The 22,024-nt window shown below is 42.3% G+C and overlaps 1 protein-coding gene across 5 annotated transcripts; it reads left to right on the top strand.

Annotated features, from left to right (window-relative positions):
- The first annotated feature begins 661 nt into the window (after positions 1-661).
- On the top strand, positions 662-18,288 carry cspg5b (chondroitin sulfate proteoglycan 5b). Of its 5 annotated transcripts, none has more exons than XM_035951830.2 (7): positions 662-1,344; positions 7,875-8,643; positions 10,203-10,391; positions 11,928-12,006; positions 12,357-12,419; positions 14,382-14,546; positions 17,042-18,288. In XM_035951830.2, exons 1-7 carry the CDS (start codon positions 1,263-1,265, stop codon positions 17,699-17,701), a joined length of 2,007 nt encoding a protein of 668 aa, XP_035807723.2. In that variant the 5' UTR covers positions 662-1,262; the 3' UTR covers positions 17,702-18,288. The 5 variants fall into 5 exon arrangements, with proteins under 5 accessions (XP_035807723.2, XP_035807722.2, XP_023133852.2 ...); XM_035951829.2 differs by having other exon boundaries at positions 11,928-12,090; XM_023278084.3 differs by lacking the exon at positions 12,357-12,419 and having other exon boundaries at positions 667-1,344.
- Positions 18,289-22,024: the final 3,736 nt, after the last annotated feature.

Here is a 22,024-nt window from a genome sequence, read left to right as displayed (position 1 = left end):
CATTTAGGAAAAGAGTGGGCAGTTGGCCCTCTGCAGGTCGGTTTTGTTTGCTGTTTGTGACAGAAATGGAGACACACAGACGGGAAAATGGATTAGTGTCACAGAGCAGCGATTACATACATGTTGGTGGCAGCAATTCTATGGTAGAGTGAAAGATAGATTACGGTGTTGCAAAGGCAGACTGAAGAGTGATCATGGAAGATGGGGGGGAGCAAGAAATTTTGAAAATGACACTTTTGGGGGAGTGTGGAAGGAGGGGAACTGGGGGTGTGTGTGGGGGGGGGGGTGGGGGGGGTGGGGGGTGATGTGATTCACCAGCTATTATCTGGAGTCTATATCTCAATATAACAGTAAGAGGATTATCCAGGCACACACCTCTCTCTACTGCCCAAAGGCAACCAAATAAGCCCCCAGCACATAAACAACACCCAGACACAGAAAGAGAATGACACAGACAGAGAGAGAGAGAGAGAGAGAGAGAGAGAGAGAGAGTGTGTGTGTGTGTGTGTGTGTGTGTGTGTGTGTGTGTGTGTGTGTCTGTGTGTGTGTGAGGGGCTCTTGGACATAATGTTCACACACACACTTGCTGTGGTGTAAAATGGAGCATATTGACTTCTAATGTTAACAGACGCTGTTTAAATCCGCCACTCACCCCCATTCTGCACAAGCAGGCTGAGGCTGGAGGCTGGCAAAGGGTTTACTCCACTGTGTGTGTGTGCATAAGTGTGAGTTTGTGCATAGGTGTGTGTGTTGGCACTTTGACACCCAAAGTGCGCGCGCGCCGTGCCGTTCTGCGCCGCTATAGCCAAAGGAAGAGGGGGAAAAAAGGCTTAACAGATCTGTGCATGCATGCAGGCGGGCGGGCGGGCAGAGACGAACCATTAAAATCTCGTCTGCAGATCCTCCGCTGGTCGCGCGCATTTTACTACTACAACTCCTCCCGGTACCGCCTGCTCGTGCCGTCGACGGACATCCAAGAAGCGCAGAAGTGACACGCGCGTAAAAGGTGTGGAGGAGAGGGCGCAATGGAACCGAACACGAGCCGCTAAACCGACACACACAGAGATACCAGGCCATTCGGTGAGGATTAAAAAAAAAAAAAAAAAAAAAAAGGCAACATGGTGAAAATGGACCAGATCTGAACTTTGGACGATCTCGCCGTGAGGATTAATTGTGCAGCTCCGAGATCTGACCGGTGGCACCGAAGGAGAAACGGAGGGGATCAGAGTTCGCATCGAAGAGGGGTACTGAAGGTCTGCGTTATGGCGCGCTGTGACAGTCGCTTGGGGACCTGGCAGGTGCTGCTGACCATCTCCATGGTCGTCATCCCGCTGTGCGCTCACGGTAAGACCGCGCCACTACCGGTGTCCCACCCTGTGCGTGCGTGTACCTATGGTTTAATATGTGCACGGAGACGCGCACGTATGTGAATACGTTGTTTAAAAAAAAAAAAAAAAAAAAAAAAGACACATCGGTGGTTTGATTTGAAAAATGACACATGCAAATGTGCATGTATGCGGCATGGAGATGCAAGTGGGGGGAAAATGTGCGCTGGTGGCAGCTTAATGTGCGCTAATGTCATTTATTATAGCACCAAGAATCTTGCAGCTAATTGATGGCAACTTGATGTGCACTGATCATGAAAGTAGACACTGATATATTAAATGGCATGGCATTTTGCATTCATAATACCACATTTTCCTCATTTTTATAGCAGCTATGAATCAAATTGCATTCAAAAGACAATCACATCTCTGTGCAGACAAGCCCATTGATGGGATTTCACATTTTCTGCCCCTCTGTTGATCATTAATGCCACTTGAACCACTGGCTGCATCCGCTGTGTCCACTCAGGAGGGTAAAGGGGGAAAAAAAAACACCTCTCCCTCCTGTGATTAGGCTGCTTAATTTCAATTTGCTCACCCTAATATGAGCTGTATGACGAACCGTATGAGTGTGGACGATCACTGGGATATTTGACAGTTCAGCAATGCAGCTGCGACCGGTCGCGTCGGTGCGTATCAAAGACAAAGGCGGGATTAGGTGCACCGTGGCCCGGCTACAGGAGGCCCATTCATGGTGCTGAAAGGACTGAATTCCTCCAGACATTCGGAGGAGGAGGAGGAGGGGATGCCTGAGACCACTGGACATCCCCCCTCTGCATCACCACCACCACCTCTCTTCCTCCTCCTCCTCCTCCTCCTCCTCCTCCTCCTCTTCCTCCCCTGCATCCTCCTCTACCTACGGTCCATCCTTTCTTCTGTTTGCCTGTCTGTCTGATTGTCTGGAGGAAAACGTGCAAAAAATCTTGCAGAAATGAGCGCTGCCCAGCAACAGGGTGGCTCGTGCACGCGCAGGGTCGGTTGGGTGCACGTGGGCACGCGCTGCCACTGTCACCCACCCATCCACCCCTCCTCTTCCATCCGCATCTCTCGCCCTCGATGTGTAACCAGGCGTTAACACTGTGACATATTGACCGGTTAATATACGCCCTGCGTCCCGTCTCTCATGTATTAAAGCCCGCATACCACGTGGTTTTGGGGGGGGGTATGTGGTTAATTAGGAGCGCAGTAAGGGTGGCTGCCATTGGCCATCTGGGCAGGATATAAGATCTAGAGGCATTTTTCTCTCTCATGTTTGTCTCTCTTTTATTAAAGTGCAGTAGATCAACACATAAAAAGGAACACCACAGCACACACGGAGTCAAATATAGTCTTAATATTCCTTTGATGCTGCTTTGGAGCCTTCTGGGGAATCTGGAGTACTCACTGTTATTACCTCATTGTCAGGCAGACTGAGTGCATGTTGCAACCCAAGCAGCAGGACTGAGATGTTGCTGCTTGCAATTATTGCGAGCATTGATTTATTGCACATTAATTTAACAGATAGATAGATAGATAGATAGATAGATAGATAGATAGATAGATAGATAGATAGATAGATAGATAGATAGATAGATAGATAGATAGATAGATAGATAGATAGATAGATAGATAGATAGATAGATAGATAGAGAGATAGATTCTGTAGTCTATAAAACCTCATAAACATGCCACTTGCAATTCTATAAAGTCTAGCTTGACAGGTTCAAAGTGTTTGCAATCTGTACACCGCCTTGATTTGTCCAACCTGAAGGCAAAACCCCAAATACAGCCTGTCTGTGTCATTTACTGTCATATACTGTTAAAAAAAATGTAGAAAAAGTGGAAAAGTGAAAATATGGCAACCAGGATCCCAGAAAAAAGTGCTTATAACAGTCAAATACGGTTGCATTCACAAGCTGTAAAAACACCAAAAACAACAGCAAACATCTGCAAAATAATGATGTTTTTAACAGATTTTTAAATTCCATAAAATTTCGTGTTAATTTTATGGTGACACTGTAAAGGAGCGAATGACTTTTTGCAAAAATGAAGATTTTTGACGTAGATTCTATGTACGGTTTTGGCTTGTGTTTTTGTTTGTTTTGTTTTTATACAGTCAACATATATACATATATTTTTTCTGTGATTTTGCAATTTTAGCGAATATTTTCTGTAATTTACCAGAATGGGGAGAATCTGTAACAGTTAAATGTTAAAAAAAACACAGAAAAAAACATAAAAACAGTTTAAAGAATTATTTCCATTTCTTCCATCCTCAATATGCACATATTTTCTTTCAAATAATGACAAATATCTGTAGAATGACTAGAGATTTTGCTGATTTTAATACAGTAAAAGTAGTGTCATTTTCAAACATTGTGAATGAACAAATTTGTAAAAATGACTGTTTTTCTATGTTCGCGTTATTTACAGTTTTGGCCATTTTTTCTTCTCTTCTTGTAGCTAACATGTAAATTTACAAACCAGAACACTGAGAATCTGTAAAATAACAGTAAATTGTATGAAAAAAAATGACAGCTATAAAGTGTTTTTTACAGTGTAGTGGACTGTAAAAAACATAATATTCACGTGTCACAATTAATTAGTTTTTTGCCCATTTACTTGATTTAAACCAAGCTGCCTATTAATACACTTTGAACCCAAAACACCACAAAAAACAAATAATGTACCAATCACTTCAGCTCCTTATAAAACCACACACACACACACAAACACACAGGAACATATTCTCCTTGGTGTCCATGTCAAACAATGTGGATCCGGTCCAGATTCTTGCCTGCTCTGCCATGTGAGAGTGAGTGTGTCTGGGTGAACGCATACTGTGAGGTCCATCTGCCCTGTAGCCCCAGAAAGCTCATGATATGTCACCATAGATCAGATCATCAGCATCTCCTGATTCCTTTCCTTTCTCTGGCATAAACACAGGAGGGGAGGGAGACGACTATTTATAGCTTTAAAAAAATCAAAAGCGCCCCTCAGGTTAAGGGGTGGAGGCTGGACCATCAAAGGTAATGAAAACTCAAAGCAGCTGCACAACACAATTTGAATGTAAACCCAATTAAGGATCAGTTACGAATAAATTCTTGCTTCAGATGTTGTGCACCTGACTGCTGGCTGTGAATCTAGTGGGCGTAGTCAGCATCTTTCTAGCTTACATGAGTGGACACAGTTAGAAAAGTAGGTCTCTGTCCAGCAACACTGCAGGGCTCCCACCACTCCCACTGCGTCCTGCCAGTGCCGCTGCCGGGAGCCCGCCCTCTAACCAATCACAGTGACCTCAGGTAAAACTTGTTACCATGGTGACACACTCACCGTGATGCCAGAGGTTAAGAGCCGAGCAGCAGTTAAAGGCACAAATCACACCATTTCTAAAGACGGAAATCAAATTGCTAAGCGGGGGGCTCGTGCATTCAGTTGATCATGTCGCTCTTGTAATCTCTTCATGTTCCCTTTTGCTCTGGTAATCGCCATAAAGGCCGCCAGCTGCTAACAGGATGCAACATCTAAGTCTCAGCGGAGAACAAATTGGCAGATTGGACCTTCAAATGAAAACCGAATCTGTTTGTAATCACTTTAAATCGGTGGGGCATGTCTCCTTCACAAACTGTGAACCGGTTGAGTTCATTCCACCTCAGCTTTCCCAGAGATGGAGTTGGCATATAACACTTACTGACTGGCTGGCTGATTGATTGAAAAACAAGAGAGGGAGCGAGCGCTAACACTGGATTCTCTGTTTCCACTGCAACTCCCTCGCTCTGTTCTTTCAACATGGCACCTCTTTACATCTCACCATGGCAACTGCGCTGAGTGTGTGTGTGAGGTGAATCTCACGGTTCCTCGGCCGCCGCTAGTCTTCGTGACTCGAGGCACGTTCAGATGGTTTTTGTATTTGCTCTGAATGAAGTGGCAGACATTGAGAGCAGTGATCTCATTGGACACTGATTTCAGGGTGGCAGTGGGAGAGCCAAGAATCTGGATGAGTTTGGCCATTTGTGCAGATGTACCAGGCCAGTGGAAAAGGGTGACGAAGTGGCTTCTTAAAATATTGTCAACTGTGGGAACACTGGCACCAGTGCAGGAAATATATTCCCAGAAACTGTGCAACAGTAGGATCTTTCTTTCTTTCTTTCTTTAGTCTAACATTTAGGAAATGCCTAATGAACTTCACAAAGATTAAACTCTTGTGTCTATGTGTTAAATGTGGAGCTAAAGCAGCAGATGTTAGCTCTGGTCAGCTCTGTGATTCTGTCCAGTGGAGCCTAGTCTCACACCAAAATATATGTCAGCCACACTGGTCCACGGCACAAAATGTACTTTTTATTTTTCCACAAAAAGGCAGTGGAATTGTGAGATGTTTGCGTTTGTAAGGAGCTTTTATTTTGGCAAGCCTCGTCATGCTAGTAATTCATAAAACAGCTGGAGAATTGTGCTTAGTGTTGGTACAGGTGTGTTTTAACCCAAATTGTGATCTCATGTCTCCAGCATAATCAAAAGCAAACAACCACTGAAAACAGCAACTAAAAACACATCAAAATGTAAAAGATACAAAAATAGCACAGTTCCACACAGGGCTCCAAGTTCTGGGTGAAAGTCCTGTGGCTAATGCCACCACTAACCCTCCAAAATGCAGGTTTTGTTGTTCTGTTTAAGAACAAAACAAAAGAACTCAAAAGTTACGTGCAATAGACACAGGCTAATAGAAAAAGACAGGCCCAAAAAATGTAATCATCTTAGTTTTACAGTCACTGCTTTGAAACTAATATGTTTTGTGCTGTGGACTATTGAAGCTAATGCAGATTTCAGTATAAGACTGTTGCCATTGGTAACAAAACACGCCTTCCAGTACAACTGAAGTTCGCCAGTTAACATGTTTAGTTTTATTTCTTTAATATGCACAAAATCTCATGTGTAAAAACTGTTTATATGTAGATATGTGCCTAAATATTTCTTGATATTAACTCTTTTTAATGTAAAACAAGCTCTTAATCAGTTAACCTTAAAGCTTCTAGATGGGTGATCTTATTGCTTTTGGGCAGAGTCAGGTGAACTTTTTTACAAGCTTAAACTTAAGCTAAGGACACTCTATAACTCTTAGGAAAAAAGCAAATAAGAATTGTTTTCAAAAAAAATGTTGGACTGCATCATTTAAATAAATTTATTCCACATTTTCTAACAGCAGCTTTAGCCTCTAACTCCAACTTCATCATGTTGCTTATTGTCAGAAGTAATATGATGTTTGATTTCAACACCCAAAGCATAAACTCCATGTTTTTAAAGGCCCTTACAAGTTTTTTTTTTGAGAAACTGAGCTCTCCACTTGAATTAAAAGGCAACTCTGTGGGTTTGAACAATGTCTGACTGAGTTTGTAATGACTGGCCAACTGGCAGCCTGCTGCATGTTCGAAGGTTCTAAGAATTCCTGTCCGTCTGCATCACTTTGCCTCTTTCGATGAGTGTGTGTGTGTGTGTGTGTGTGTGTGTGTGTGTGTGTGTGTGTGTGTGTGTGTGTGTGTGTGTGTGTGTGTGTGTGTGTGTGTGTGTGTGTGTGTACATCTTCCTCTGCAGATTGCCAAGTACAAAAGAAGTGCCTGACCAGTCAGCCTCTAACCTATAGCTCTAAATCCTAATCTAATCCTCATCCAGTCTCGGTCACTAGAGCACATTAGTCAATCAGTCATGGTCCTAATCCTTCATCACCACATTCTAATTACACGCTCAAGACAAGAGCTTCTGCTCTTGGTCTCATTTCTTCGACAATTAATCACTTAGCTGTTAAAAGTGATCTGAAGATAGTGTTTTTCTTTTTTTTTCCTGCTCAGCTGCACTTTTCCTTAAACCAGCTCTCTTGTGGATAGACTTTGTATATATAGCGCATTTTAAATTGCATAATGTTTGTTAAATTTAGCTGAGTTTACAGCGAAGAATGTTCTCCTAGAAAAGTATCTTTGTACAACATTAAGGCGCTTCTGCAAATTACTGTACCTCAGCCTCAGGCCTCGATCTCTATCAAAAAAAACACAGTCTTGTGATGAGTTAAATGCATGTATACGCATGTTTGTTCATCTTTTTTTAACCTACATTTAGGCAAAAACACAAAAAATGACTGTCAGACTCCCATAGTTTTCTGTCATTGTTCCGTGTTCACAATAATAATCATGTCAGGATCATTAAATCGATTTTGCACATGAAAGTCAGTTTGCCTGTCTTGTAGAGGACTATTTAAAACAGCTGTATAAAGTCTCCTTTGTCTCATCTGAACAAACACATTATGATGTTATCAGGATCGCCCCATCTTGGGCTTGGAAACTACTGATTTTTAATAGAAAACCTGCGCTATAGGCTTTGTTTTCAGAGTTTGATCAATGCTAGCAGTCGAAACTTGACCTGATCCTGACAAATCTTTGTTCAATCTGTCTGTTGTGAGTCCTCCAAATGAATAAAGTTCAATATTTTGGACAACCTCATAACCTTTCTGTGTCTGACTGACAGGGAGGCACTCACTGGCCAGGCGCCACCATCACCGCAACCAGTCGACCGTCCACAAGGAGGCCTTGAACGCCAGGATGGTGCTCAGCGACGACTCTGCAGAGAGAGAACACCTGATCGGAGCAGGGCTCGGGATCGGCGCCAAACTCCCACTCAGCTCCCACAAACACCACCATTCTCACAAACACGTCCACCTCGATTTCGTGGAGGAAGACCCACCTGTGGGGGAGGAGCTCACTGCCGGGGGGGCGGGTCCAGACCAGCCATCATCCGATGACGTAATTACCGTGGCGTTTCACAGTCCTGCGCCAGATATCGTGCCCTCTGATGTCGCTCTGGATTGGGCAAAAGTCCCGAAACCCCAGAAGCAGAAAGCAGGGGACCCCACTGCATGGACGCTTTCTGATTTTTACGACTACCTGTCCCCCGACGATGACCTCTCAGCGTTGGATACGACCCCTGAGCCCGAGCCCACCCCTTCACCTCCAGCCGACATGGAGGATGAGAATCCACTCCTGGCTGGTTCTCCTGCTGTTCCTGACAACGTGAGGCCCAACATGAACAGTGGACCATCTTTACCAGCTCCTCCCATGCCAGGGCTGGACAGGGACGATGGGTTAGGCTTAGGTGGGGCCTTTGGGGAAGGTGGCTGCAGGCTGGGCTTTGTGCAGTCCGGACCTGGGGTGTGTGTGTCTCAGTGTGACGTTGAACCCAATTTCTGCTTCAACGGAGGGGTGTGCACTGTGGTGGCTGGAATCGGAGCTTTCTGCAGGTGAGAAACATGCAAACACTTGGAATTTACAGGTGAACTGCACTGTGTGGCTTGTTTTTCTTGGGGACATCATAATTAGGATTGTACAGTTCTCCTTTTTTTATCCTGTCCGTCGATTAAAATCAAACTTTTTAGTGAACAGCTTGCAATAGGGCAGGTCTAAAAATTTACATTTGGGTGCAACAGAAATAAATAACACAGTTTGCACCCATCATTTTGTGTCAGGAAAACGGTGTTCAACTAACAAACAACATTTTCTCTCCAAGTCGAAGGTATTTTTAATTAATAGTCTTACCTGTCCTGGCATGTTAAGATATGAAAACTTGAAATTGTTAACTGAAGGTGAAGAAAAATTAATTTATTCAGCCAGTTTCATTCATTTACATCAATTTGACTTTAGTTTTAAATCAACTAATAGGGATATTTGACTATAAATTACACAAAATATTAGGTTCATGGAATTCCTGACCTTCCCAGCCCTTTAAAAGCATGTTTGCAAGTTAAAAGTTTTATCCAAATCAGTGGATTTGGTGAATTTTATTTGTTATTTTTTTATCTTGCAACCATGCATTTAATTATAGGGTCAGAATAAGTCGCTGGAATTGCTTTTCAGTGTGCAGTATGTGAATGGTGGTGGGGTATTAGGTTTCAAAACTTATCCTTTTGGAATAATTTCCTGTGTGTCAGTTCAGCAGCACAAAAGGAAAGATTTAGGACACTTCAGACGCACACTAAAAACACTGGCGCACAAAGGCAGAAGGCTGGCTTTGTGTGTCATGAGGGTTCGTCAAGATCGCAGCAGGGTCGCAGAAGGATTAGCTCAGTTTTGGAGGCAGGGGGTAAAGGGTGTGTGTGTGTCTTGGTAGGCTGCTGACAGCTGATACACACACTCACACACACACATAGAAAGTATACGGGGAAGACAATACACTAAGGTCAGGGAGGGACGCATTAAAGACACACACACGCCGCTCGTGCACACACATTTTACTTAGAAACATGCTCGTGCACGCCTCGATAGCACCATCTGTCCTGTCCTGCCGCCTCGCTGTAAGCTTGGAAGTAAACTGTTGCTCATCTTGTCGTACCTGCTGAGTAATATCACACGTGCATATTACACACACACACATGCATCTAGATATGTTCAAGCAGCATTCAAACATTTGCATGCAATTGCACGGAAATAACAAGAACATGGATGCGCACACACACACACACACACACACACTTGCACGCACGTGTTCTGATCCTTTGATCTCATTAAGAGCTAGGCTGCAGGCCCAATCCCTGCTTTGCTGGACAGACTTCAGGACACCATGTCATCAGCCCCAAGTACCATTTTACACTCTTTACTCTGACTCAGATATTGTCGCAATAAATATGGTAAATACTCTGCTGCAATGGGCAAACACTCCTCATAAACCTCTTGGCTTTTTTAAACAGCAAGTCAGAGGAGAAGGAAAGCTGACCGCAAATTAAAAGTGTTTGTTTAAAATCAAAGAGTGATTGAGTTCCTATTTCTTCCTCTCTTCTTCTCTTTTCCATCTCTTTGTATTTAGGTGCAACGTGCAGGACTACATCTGGAACAAAGGCATGCGCTGTGATTGGGCGGTCACTGAGTTCCAGGTGTTGTGCGTGGTGGTGGGCGTGGCCTCGTTCGTGCTCCTCCTGCTGTTCATGATCATCGTGTTCTTTGCCAAGAGGCTGCATCGCCTCAAGAACGAGAACAGACGCCTTCGCAAACGCAGGTGTGTGTGTGTGTGTGTGTGTGTGTGTGTGTGTGTGTGTGTGTGTGTGTGTGAGAGACTGGGAGGTGAGAATGTAAAAATATGAGCTGTGAGTTACACTATTTGGTTGGCGCTAAGAGAGGTAGCTGGAATTTTGTCAACATCAGCCAAATTTCTGTGACAGCCTTTGAAAGAATCCACAACCTACTGATATATTGGAAGCATTTTTAAGTCAAATAAGAGTAGAAGAATATCCACTGAATTATGTAAATTTACTGTGATGACATATTTTTGTGTGGGATGTATCAGGCTTTGTCTGATGAGCTAGTTTAACATTTAATCAGTAGCTGTAATTTCAGCTGTAGAAATCAACACCTGCTTTTTGACAAGTTATATTTCCAACAACCATGATGTAATTTTGATCTAATTAAAGATATCTACGGTACATTTCTAACTTCTCCAAATGTTAATTCTTAATACTGACAAAAGCGATCCTACTAGTGGAAATCCATTGTAGATACCTGTAACCCAATTAAAATGAAATTAAAATTTTTGACTGTTCTTTAAACTCAGTTGCAGATTTAAATTGTTGTACAGAATTGATAATTCCAAGTCAACATATCCTTCCTATTTGACATTCTAAGTATTGATAGTAACAGCTCACTTCTAACCAGTGGAAATGTAACTTACTGATATGTGAAATGGATAACATGTCCATTAATTAATTAATAGTATTAACCTCATTTGCATAGTACCTTTAACAACATGAGTTTACAAAGTGCTTTGACAGACAAAGCAAAAGCAGGACACCCAGGGCAAAATAAGAACATGAAGCCAGACAGTCAGGCCAAAGAAAATGAGGCAAAATTAAGGTGAAATTAAGATAAAGTTACTATGAGAAGACAAAAGTTGCAAAACGCCAACAATAAATGCACTAAAAACCCTGAAAAGCAATAAAAAGATGACATCCCATTAAAGCAAGTCTATAAAACCTGGTTTTATAGACTACAGCTGATGCCTAAAGGTCTATATGTCACAATAATTAGTGCAGCATATCTTTAATTAATATGCTAATGAAGTGACATACATATGCAAATTAGGCTGGTATATCCAAAATGCTATGCTGATATGTCAGACGTATCACAAATGCAATTGCTAATATCTTAAATGAGATATTACATTCCCACTAGTCATGCTCCTTCTTCCACATGTGGAAATTCAGCTGTAGATATCTGCAACTGTGATTAAATTAAAGCTGTCTGTAGATCAGTTATGACTAGTAGAAATGTAATTTGTGGAATAATGTGCCGTAGCATTTCAAAAATAGTTTTCCAGACATCTCAAATGACCATTTTAACATTCTGACAAGCTGATACGCCATTTCCACAAATTACAGCCCCACTGACTGCATGATGAAACGGCTCGCTGTAAGCTCCCACATTACGAAGTGAGGGAAAACGTGGAACTGGAGAGAGATGAAATGTACAGATTTTAAGAGGAAGACACATTACTGCAAATATTTACCACACAGCTCTCTCCCTCTGTGCCCTCCTGCAGCAAGTACCGCCCACAGAGCACCGAGCCACAGACGGACGGACTCTCGGTTTCCACAACAGCCGACGGCTCTCAGCCAAACGTAAGGAAACTGTGCGACACCCCTCCGCCCGCTCCCCAAGCTCACACTCACAACCTGGCGTACTATGACAACATTATCTGTCAGGTATGCCCCCAACTCTCCTCATGTTTGCTCTCTCCCTCTCCTTCCAACTGATTTTTTTTCTCTCTCTCTGCTTTCCGTTCATTTTCCTCTCTCTCTTTCCTCTCATCCTCATCATGTTCTCTCCTACCTTGCCTCCCTGCCAGCTTGAGTTATGATTTGATTCATTGTCTCTGTCATCATCTACCCGTACTGAATTTCTGAGCACACAAGACTCTCGTTAGGATTTCAGTGGAGAATGTCTGTGTTTAATTGCTTTTCACACTCAGAGGCCGTCAGCAACCAGCTATACGTGGGAATATAAACCTAGAAACCTTTATAACCACTTCCAGGTAAGCACGGTGGGGACGTCCACATTGCCTGCAGCAGTCTCCCTCCCTGGCTTTGCTTTGATTTTACCCACTCTGCAGCTGCTAGACACCTGATTTTTTGGTTCTTCATTTGCTGCAAAGACCTCACTTCCGCGACCTTTTCTCCCCGCATCTGATCTCGTTCTTGACCAGCTGTATTCCATGTTACACTTCTGTGTGAGATGATTAATCACCTCCTGCAAGGTCTCCTGCAGCCGGTTGTTTCGGAGGTGTTATGTAGTCGCCGCTGTGCAAATAAATAGCAAGTTCCCACATTCGCTGCCTCTGTCTTACCTGTGCCTCTGCATCCTGAGAAGCTCGGAGAGGAAGCTGACCCTCCATTTGGTTTTAACTGCTTGCTGCTCGCTCCCCCAATGCAGCTCCAACAGCCATTTTAGGTCCCTGTGCAGCAGGTTTCCCTCTTCTTTCTACCCAGTTCTCTTCTACAGGTTGTGCATGTAGTGCTGCTGTAAAGTGCTCTGCATTGTGTAGCAGCATGTGTGTGAGTGTGTGACTATGAATGCATTAATTTATGTCCATGTTTCTATGTGCGGGGGTTTGTGTTCATGCCCGTCTTTGTGTCCGTCAATCACGCTCGCCTACTGGGTTACTAAACCAATACACTGTACAAAGCTGCTGATGCATGACTACACTCTTATACTCAAAAATCAATTGGGATTCTTGTTAATAGAGGTAGATATAAAAAAAAACATAAGCAGCATATGTAGTCTATGAAACCAACAATGAAAACATGACTCTAAAATTTTTGGATCTGTTGCATGAAGGGACATTTAGTGAGTCGTGACTGGCTGTATTCAGTGCGACTGATCAATAGTGTCCTACTTTCTGGCCGCTGCGCCTCTGACCTTCAGATAACTGTGACATGTCAGTCAATAGATGACTTGAACATGTACAAACCGACATGCACGCAGACACAACACATTTGCAGCCATACAAACACGTCTCTGCGGCCGATAATGGCACGCACTTACCACGTTTAACTGCAAACACAGGCTGATGGATTTTCAAAATTACAAACTAATTCTCAGTCCATTAAACACACTTGGCTGAACACACTGAAGTGAACAAATTGTGACTTGTTTTTTTTTCATAGAAGCCACTGCTCTCAGAGCTCTGCTGGCATTTCAGTGCAGTGATTATAGATGAGTTTCTGTGACTTCCGGATGCTCTAAATGTCAGGTCTAGAGGCTAAAAAGCCCCTGCAGGCACACGGTCCGCAATGCAGTTTTTAAATGTCATAGGTCTGATCGGTATTTTTTTGGAATGCTGAGGTATGATTAGTTGATTAGATAAAGGTCTGAACATGCAGTTCCTGTATCGGTGCATACAGTGACCTTCAGGAATGATTATCTCTGGCAACAGGGGATTTTTCTGACAGATAGCTGTAGTTTGTCTTAGACGTGACTGAGCCGCATGATTTCAGCTTCTGTTTTTACTTTCAGTTTAGTTTTAGATTTCTAGTTTGAAGCAGTTGTAAAGAGACGGTGTCCTTGTCAAATCAACTCTCCTGTTGCTTTGGATTGCGGTGAGATTAATCCACCACACAAAAAGAAATCAGCCTTTTCTTTTCCCCTGTTGACAAGGAGCTTAACTGGGAGCGTCTAATGTACTATCCTACATAGTGTCCCTCTTTTTTATGTATTTTGTACTTCTTTCGTTAAACACTGTGGCTGCCAGAGCACAATTAGCAGCATTTACTATTTAGAGAAATTGTCATGCCAGGAATTTAACATGACAAAACATCCCCACAAACAATGTAAAAGACACATTTGCAGCATCAAACCTTGAAAACATTTAATTTTGCACAAAACCTGCACACAAATCCAAGCATTAGAATGCACTTGGAACTCAGGCGTGCTTATTAAGATGTTTTTCTCTGCTAACTGTCAGACATATGTGAAGAGTAACCAACTCTCTCTGCAGGATGAGCCTCAGAAGCAAGATGACCAAGCAAAATCCCCAAAAGCCAAGGAAGAGGGCTCTATGAACATCCTCAACTCTCATTCCCCCAAGCACGAGAACAACCGCCCGGCCTCTTTCGCCCACGACCAGGGCCACACCCCCAACAACACGGAGGAGAACGCCGAGGTAAACATGCTCCAGAACAACCTGGTATAATGTCATCATCTGTCGTAGTGTGCCGCTGGAGAATCAGACCAAAATACTGCACACAGGGCTCCTAGGCTAGCATTGTTTACACCTGGCAAAGTGCGTAACAGTCGAATAAGACCTAAATGTTGAAAGCACAACATGAGTTATAAAGGTACAACTTGAGAAGCACAACAGTCCTGTTTACAAGGCTGCATTGCCAACACTGATCACATAGTGGCGCCGCTGCCTTTCCTTTCTTTCCTCTATCCGCCTCTTACACTGGACTAAAAATCTCTGGCTTGGACCAACTTGCTGACTGACTTTCCTCTGTACTGATGCCCTGCCTTGGTCTTTGGCCAATGAACTCCTTCATTGTCTATTCTCCCCCCCCCACCCTCCCCTCTCCTCACCCCTGCCTGCCCCGCCTTACTCTCTCTCTCTCTCGCTCTCTCTCTCTCTATCTCTGCCCGCATGCATTGGTGTTATCAACGAAAAAAAAATGTCTGAAAACGTAATATTTGCAAAAGAAGTACGTGGAAAATTAAGTGAATATGTATTTGCGAAATATTCATGTTTGACATTGCTAATAAGTGGATATGTCTAGACTACATGAGGTCAAAGTAATTGCTTGGAGTTGATATTTGAATCTATCTACATATATTACACACGCTGTGTCTTGGTTTTCAATGTGATTTATAATGCTTTAATGTACTTGAGATTCTTTTGTACTTTTTTGGGTATACATGGAGGATTACAGTTCACAGTTGTTGGAATAAATCTTTTTAATTTTATCCAGCTCGTCCCTGTGTGTTGCTATGAGCTCCGCTTTCCCTGCAGACTACCTCTATCTCTCTCTCTCTTTTTCTTTCTTCCTTTCTCTGCATGTCTGCTCGTGATGAAGCTAACTACTGCCCAACTGCTCTCTCACTAATAATAACTGAATGCATTGCTGACCCTGCTTTTGTGCCTCAGTAGGCTGCTCACAGATTACACCACACACACACAAAGGTGACTGCTGCTTATTCAGAACCATGGACAGCTCCCTAAGCTGAATAGAAGCTACTACAGACCTTGAAAGTTACCAATATATACTTAATGTTTATTCAGATAAATTTAATTATAGATAGATAGATAGATAGATAGATAGATAGATAGATAGATAGATAGATAGATAGATAGATAGATAGATAGATAGATAGATAGATAGATAGATAGATAGATAGATAGATAGATAGATAGATAGATAGATAGATAGATAGATAGATAGATAGATCACAACTTCCAAGAAATTTCTGTCTTTTTACACAGAAAGTAAGGGTAAACTCCTATGTTCAGTTTTTCATATATTGACTGGATATGAATGTTGAAATATCTGTTGTTGTTGTCTATTCCTTTGTCTGTACTTTGTTTTGGTTATTTCTGCACAAATTCCCACCTTCAATCTGTATTAGGGCTCTCATGATATCACATTTTCATCATATGATTATCATAGCCAAAACACTTCACAATAGCAATATTATTGCAATATCTATAGGAAATAGGGAAAATATAATAGTGCTGTCAGTCAAATGCATCTTTAACTTTGTTTATTGACTGTTTTGTCTCTTTTTTTGATAAATGAATTGCATTAAAAGTAGGTGTAGGTAAGTGGAGAGAGGGTCTGTAACCATAACTGTACTGTGTATTGTTAGTATATTATACCAGAGAGTTACTGGTGCTGGATTATTTACAATATTGTCATATGCGTATTATTACCATAGTATCAATATTTTATTCTTTAAAAATCACAGTTGCTGTCAATACCAACATCTCTAATCTGTGTTACTTAGATTTTATATTGTAACTCAACACTGTTACTAAACTCATAAAGACAGGTCACTTTTACTGGTTTTCACTTTTTACAGTGTTCTACAGTATAATATCTACATTTAAAGGATGACAAATATGCTTTGGCTTAAGAACCACCATCAGAACCTTAAAGTTACAGCTAAAGTAGCTACAATAATGTACATGAAAAGTAAATTTAAAAAATTATGTAAAAAGAATCGCATGTACAGATGACAATTATCACCCAACCAGTTCCCCTCCACTCTATGAAGTTCCTATAAATTTTGCAGTGTCTTTTAGCACACTCTTTTCTGGGTCCTGTAACTTGTTTCAGCAAAAAGACACTCATTTCTAGACATTTTCCTCAGGAGCTAATGGAAACCAAAAACTGAGCTAATATGAAAGTAAATATTGGATTGACATTCATCGGGTGAACAGAAACATGACACCAAAATGCAATTAGTCGGGTAAAATGTTGTCACTTTCAGCATATTATCCTCAATGAGAAGATAAGGGACCAAAAATCCTTATTTCAGCTGTCTAGTCTGTGCCCTGTATCTGATGCTTTGTCCATGTCTGCATTTGTCTCTTTATGTCATTGTGCTGCGTCTGTGACTGTCCCTGCATTGTTGCATCCTTCTCTACTTACTATATTTCCACATCAGGATGGAGTCACTATTGGCCTGGAGGTGCTTCTCCCCAAAGAGGCCAAACTCCACCCGGAGTCCAGCAAACCCCTTCAGTATGACGTCTTCCTCTACAAGGTTGCCAACAATGGAGACTCTGCCTCTCCCAGCCACGGCCCGGCCTCTCACTCCACCAACTCCTACTCCACCTCTCATCCCATTCCCAGATCGCCTAAAACACCTAAGACACCCAAGTCGCCCAAGATGCCCAAATCACCCAAATCACCCAAACGCCCTAAGGACCACTTACCCAGTAACCGTGAGCCTTTAGCGGGGAGGCACTCCTCCCCTGGCCGTTACCCCTCACCTGGCCGCCACCCATCACCGAGCCGCCACCCGTCGCCAAGCCGTCACTCTGCTCCTGGGTGCTACACCTCCCCCACCCGCCATCCGTCGTGCCACCACTCTCCCTCTCAGTACAAGTGCATGCCCTCCTGCTCCACCACCCCGCCTCAGCTACGCCGGCCCCGAGGTCGGTCCCAGGCTTCGGTGTCGGGCCACTCGGGGACTGGGAGGGAGTACCAGTGTGGACACATTCGCCCGTCCCCCTCATCACCTCATCTCACCCAGCCACCTCCATCGCCATCCAAGGTCAAGTGCAGCCCGATGAGCACCCGATCCCTGCCGCCTCTGTCCTGACCAGGCCTTCACTCGGCCCGGCCCAACATCTGTACATTCAAACGCACAAACATCTGTCATCATCTAATCTCTCCAGCAACCTCTGCATCGTGGCTCTAACTTTGTTTTTTATTACTGATTAATAGATCTTGTATCCATCTCTCCATCTTGTCACCCTGGCTCTTCACTTTTATACATGAAGGATGAAGACAGCACCTCACCGTGGACCAGAAAACTGGGACAACTCTGCATACGCACCACATTCAGTTGAATTCAAACTTGGATGCACCAAAATACACACACTGTATAAATCACTGTGTAGCCGCTGCAGCCTCACATTCACACCCATATGTAAATCACAGCCTCTCGAAGCTCAGGTTTCTGCTCAGTCATGCACAAAACGAACGATTACATGTGAACATACTCTCATAGCACTGTGCCAACATCAGCAACTGCTGAGGATATTCCTTGCAAAGGTTTCATAGAGTAGCCTTAGTCTTATCAACGGTTTATATAAATGTTTTGCTATTCAATATGTAATGTTATTTCATAGGCTTTTTGGGTATTTTTTCATGTTTCTAATACTCAATAAATTGATAAAACAACGACTTATGCAGCATTTTGTTCTGAAAATGAGGAAAGCTGAGAGGAACAACACAAACCAAGTGACAGCAAGACAGGAGGAGGAACAGATGAGGATTTTGAAGAGTAGCCAGGTTGCATGTTAGAGAAAGGGCTCTGCTCCCTCCTTGTGGACGGTGCAGGTATTGCAGTAAGAAAAAAGGGCCCTTGGAAATTTTGAATTATCAGCTGAATCATATGTTGAAGCAGATAGAAGATAAAATCAAGTGTTTGTTTATGTCCTTATAGTGCAACCCAGTGCAAAAATCACAGTCAGCCTTTAATGTAAGGAAAAAATATAGTATTGTTGTTTATTTGTGTTATTAAGTTGGTGGGAGTTTCACAAATTCTATTTTTCAACCAGTGCCTGAAGTGACATGTTGGTGTCCATGTTTAACTGAAGACTCCAGCAGGGAACAAACACACTGAGTAAATAAACTTTGTGAACCTATAACTGAGACACACACAAACATATAAAGTCACCAAAGTGACATCAGTCGTTTTTAAGTTTTTTGATGAGATATAGCAGAGTATCGATGTAATCTGTAAGACATTACTAGTGCAGAGCATTAGCAGTATTTTTCCTCACTAAATGTTTTTTCTTTCATCAAACTCTTAGGGCAACCACAATGTATATTCGTGATTGAAGGTTTGACAAAACTGATGGAACAATGAATATTCAATTACATAAGCCAAGCTGAGTAACAAGACATCTTAAGTTGAAATGAATCTCAAGAGAACATCGTACAGCAGAACAACATCCCAAGGCACACATGGTCTAAACCAAAGTAGAATGAAGTTAATATTTTGGAACGGCTAAGTCAGAGTCGTGACATAAATGTAATAGAAATGTTGCGGAAGGACCTGAAGCAAGCCTTTCATGTTAGGAAACACACCAACAACCCAAATTCAAATTGTTCTGTACAGAGGAAGGGACTAAGATTGCTTCGAGCTGATGTACAGGAGAGATGAATAGTTACCGGAAACCTCTAGTTGCAGTTATTGCTACATGAGGGAGTAAGAAAAGACACTGAAAGCAAATGTTCACATGCTTATATAATATTACATAATTTCCATCAGCAAAGGACTTGTATGAAAAGCTAATGATGTTTTATATCATATGTATGCCAAAATCAAGACAATTCCAAATGTTTTTGAAGCTTTCAAGTGCCACTGTTGACTTTCTGAAGATTTCAAATGCTGTAACAGTTGTTAATTGACTCTCTGGGTTTCTGACACGACACCAAAAGTAAAATTCTACCCTTTAGGATCAGATTTTCTTTCACAGATTTGTTGCGAATTTGATTTAGGTTGCTGTGCCAGAGAAACATAGAATTTAATTTCACTTCAGACATGACAGTTAAAATACATTTACCTTTTTATACCGCCTGAACAAGCCTGAATTTATGTAGTTAATATTCATTCAACTCAAACATGACATTCTCTTTGAAAATGGGAAATTCTTACATACAGCAAGCGTCTCCTGCACTTTTTGTCATCGTGTTACTGTGTTGGCTATAATGTGAGGGTAAAGACATTTTAGTGTTCAGGATGTGAATCCACTCATCCTCAGCAATGGGTTCTTCTGTTACTTTAGGCATCTCAAATTAAACATGTTACACATTTCCCGCAATGTGACCCCTTACAGCTGTAGGCTGCGCTGGCACAGCTCTTCTGTTCTCTGATTTTTTTTTTTTCTTTTTTACTCGATGAAAAGCACCGTCTGGTTCCAGATGGATAGGGTGAAGGTGAAGTTAGCCTTCCTGCTGTTCTCATTTATCAGTAATAGGCTGCATTGACATGAAAAGAGTAACCCACAGGTTTTAAAGTGGAGCGCCTGGATCTCTTAGTGACACTCAGTGCTTCTGAAGAGCTCTCCTGTCCTGCTCTACCTGCAAGGTGCTCACTGTGTGTCCTCTGTGTGTCCCCAGTTGTCAGGGTTTTTTATTTGAGCTGTTGAAGCATCTAGAAATACCATTCTTCCTACAGGGACACAGAAGGGATCATCTTAATGAAGTTTTATTTAGGAGTGACCCTGAAACTAAAATAGTTTATACTTGTGAAATATGTTTTTTGTCCATCCCAGTACACCTACTGTGTGTTTGTACACTGATTAATTTTAAAAAACAAACAAAAAAACCCACATTAGCTCTGTGGAAGGACACACGATTAACAGTGCAAACCACACAGCAGAGTAGTATGGTTAAAAGTGAAAGAATAAATGATAACGTTCCAATTTTGACAACTTGAAGGTCCCATATGGTGAAAATATAGTTTTGTTGTGTTTTGTGTTTGTTATAAACAATAAAGCTATAGAATAATCTTAAGTGAAAGCTGTTAAGATATGATGACTTTCACTTCTGCCATTCCTCAAGCCTCCTCAACAACTAGATAGCCTCCTAGCTTCACAAACCGGTAAGAATTTTGCAGAGCTGCACATCATATAGCTCAAACTTTATATAATCCTGCTCTCACTGTCTGCTGCTTGCAAGGTGACCCATTTAGAATGAGCAGCTGCCTTTTCAGTCCACCTGGTTGCTTCTGATAACGTTAAAATGTCTCAGCTACAAGTAAAAGACACCAAACGTTCCGCTTTTTGCTGCAAGAGTGAACACAAGAGTCTTATGCACTCCCAACATTCGCGGAACCGAAGCCCCAGTTTTACTTATTTAGTTTTACTTATGGCACCATCTCCACAAGACAAAAATTTTCAGCATGTTGTGCGGCTAATGTGGCTAACGTTACCATTAGCTTTAACCTTTTGTCCACATGTCAGAGCTCTTTGGAAATTGCAATGCTGATGGACATTCAGAGATGGTGGAAACTTTCTGTCCAATGTGAAACCCATAAATAAGGACTGAATGAGTTAATGCGTTTTCATGTCACCTGCTGTATTTCAGTGCAACGTGAACTTAGCCGATGTTTGCATCTGTTTGCTTCTCTCCTACTCACATATAATGCATTTTGATACAGCTGTATGTGCGATAAAGCTGTTCTCATTCACGTTTTTCTGTTTCTGTCGGCATGAGTATGAAATAGTGGCTGAAATCCAGTCCCTTAAGACGTCATGTTAATCAGCTGTCACTTCAGTTAGATGCCATTTCGAAGGTAGAATTCTGCACTGCTAAACTACTGATTTTTTAACTATTTGGATGATGTTCATTTTGTCGTTGATTATCATAAGATAACGTTATTTTTTATACCGACAAATCAAAGTAAAGATGGTTTTACCTTGCTGACGTGTTTCAACTGCAACTGCAGTCTTCTTCAGAGCGTCATCTGACGTGTGATGACGTGTCCTTTTTATCAGGTGACCGGTCTGACAGATCTGTCAGAATCTGTCAGATAGGCCACGCCCCCTCCGTCCGGTGGTCTCTGGAGGATGGAGTCCCAGGTATTAGAGGGTGTAGACCCCCTCGTCCCGGTTCATGGAGCAGCTCGCCCGCTTCCTGATCTCGATGGCCTCCTTGATCCATCGTTTATGCTTGTTGGTAGCATCATCTGACAGATCTGTCAGAATCTGTCTGATAAAATAGGACACGTCAGCACACGTCGGATGACGCTCTGAAGAAGACTGCAGTTGCAGTTGAAACATGTCAGCGAAGGTAAAAACATCTTTACTTTGATTTGTCGGTATAAAAAATAACGTTATCCTATGATTTTTAAACTGCAGTGTTTGGCATTTCCATGTACATGGTGACTCATAAAGAAAGTTAGAAGCAA

Source organism: Amphiprion ocellaris, chromosome 15, assembly GCF_022539595.1.
Source record: "Amphiprion ocellaris isolate individual 3 ecotype Okinawa chromosome 15, ASM2253959v1, whole genome shotgun sequence".
Lineage (NCBI taxonomy): Eukaryota > Metazoa > Chordata > Actinopteri > Pomacentridae > Amphiprion > Amphiprion ocellaris.
This window is presented reverse-complemented; position numbering and strand designations above follow the sequence as displayed.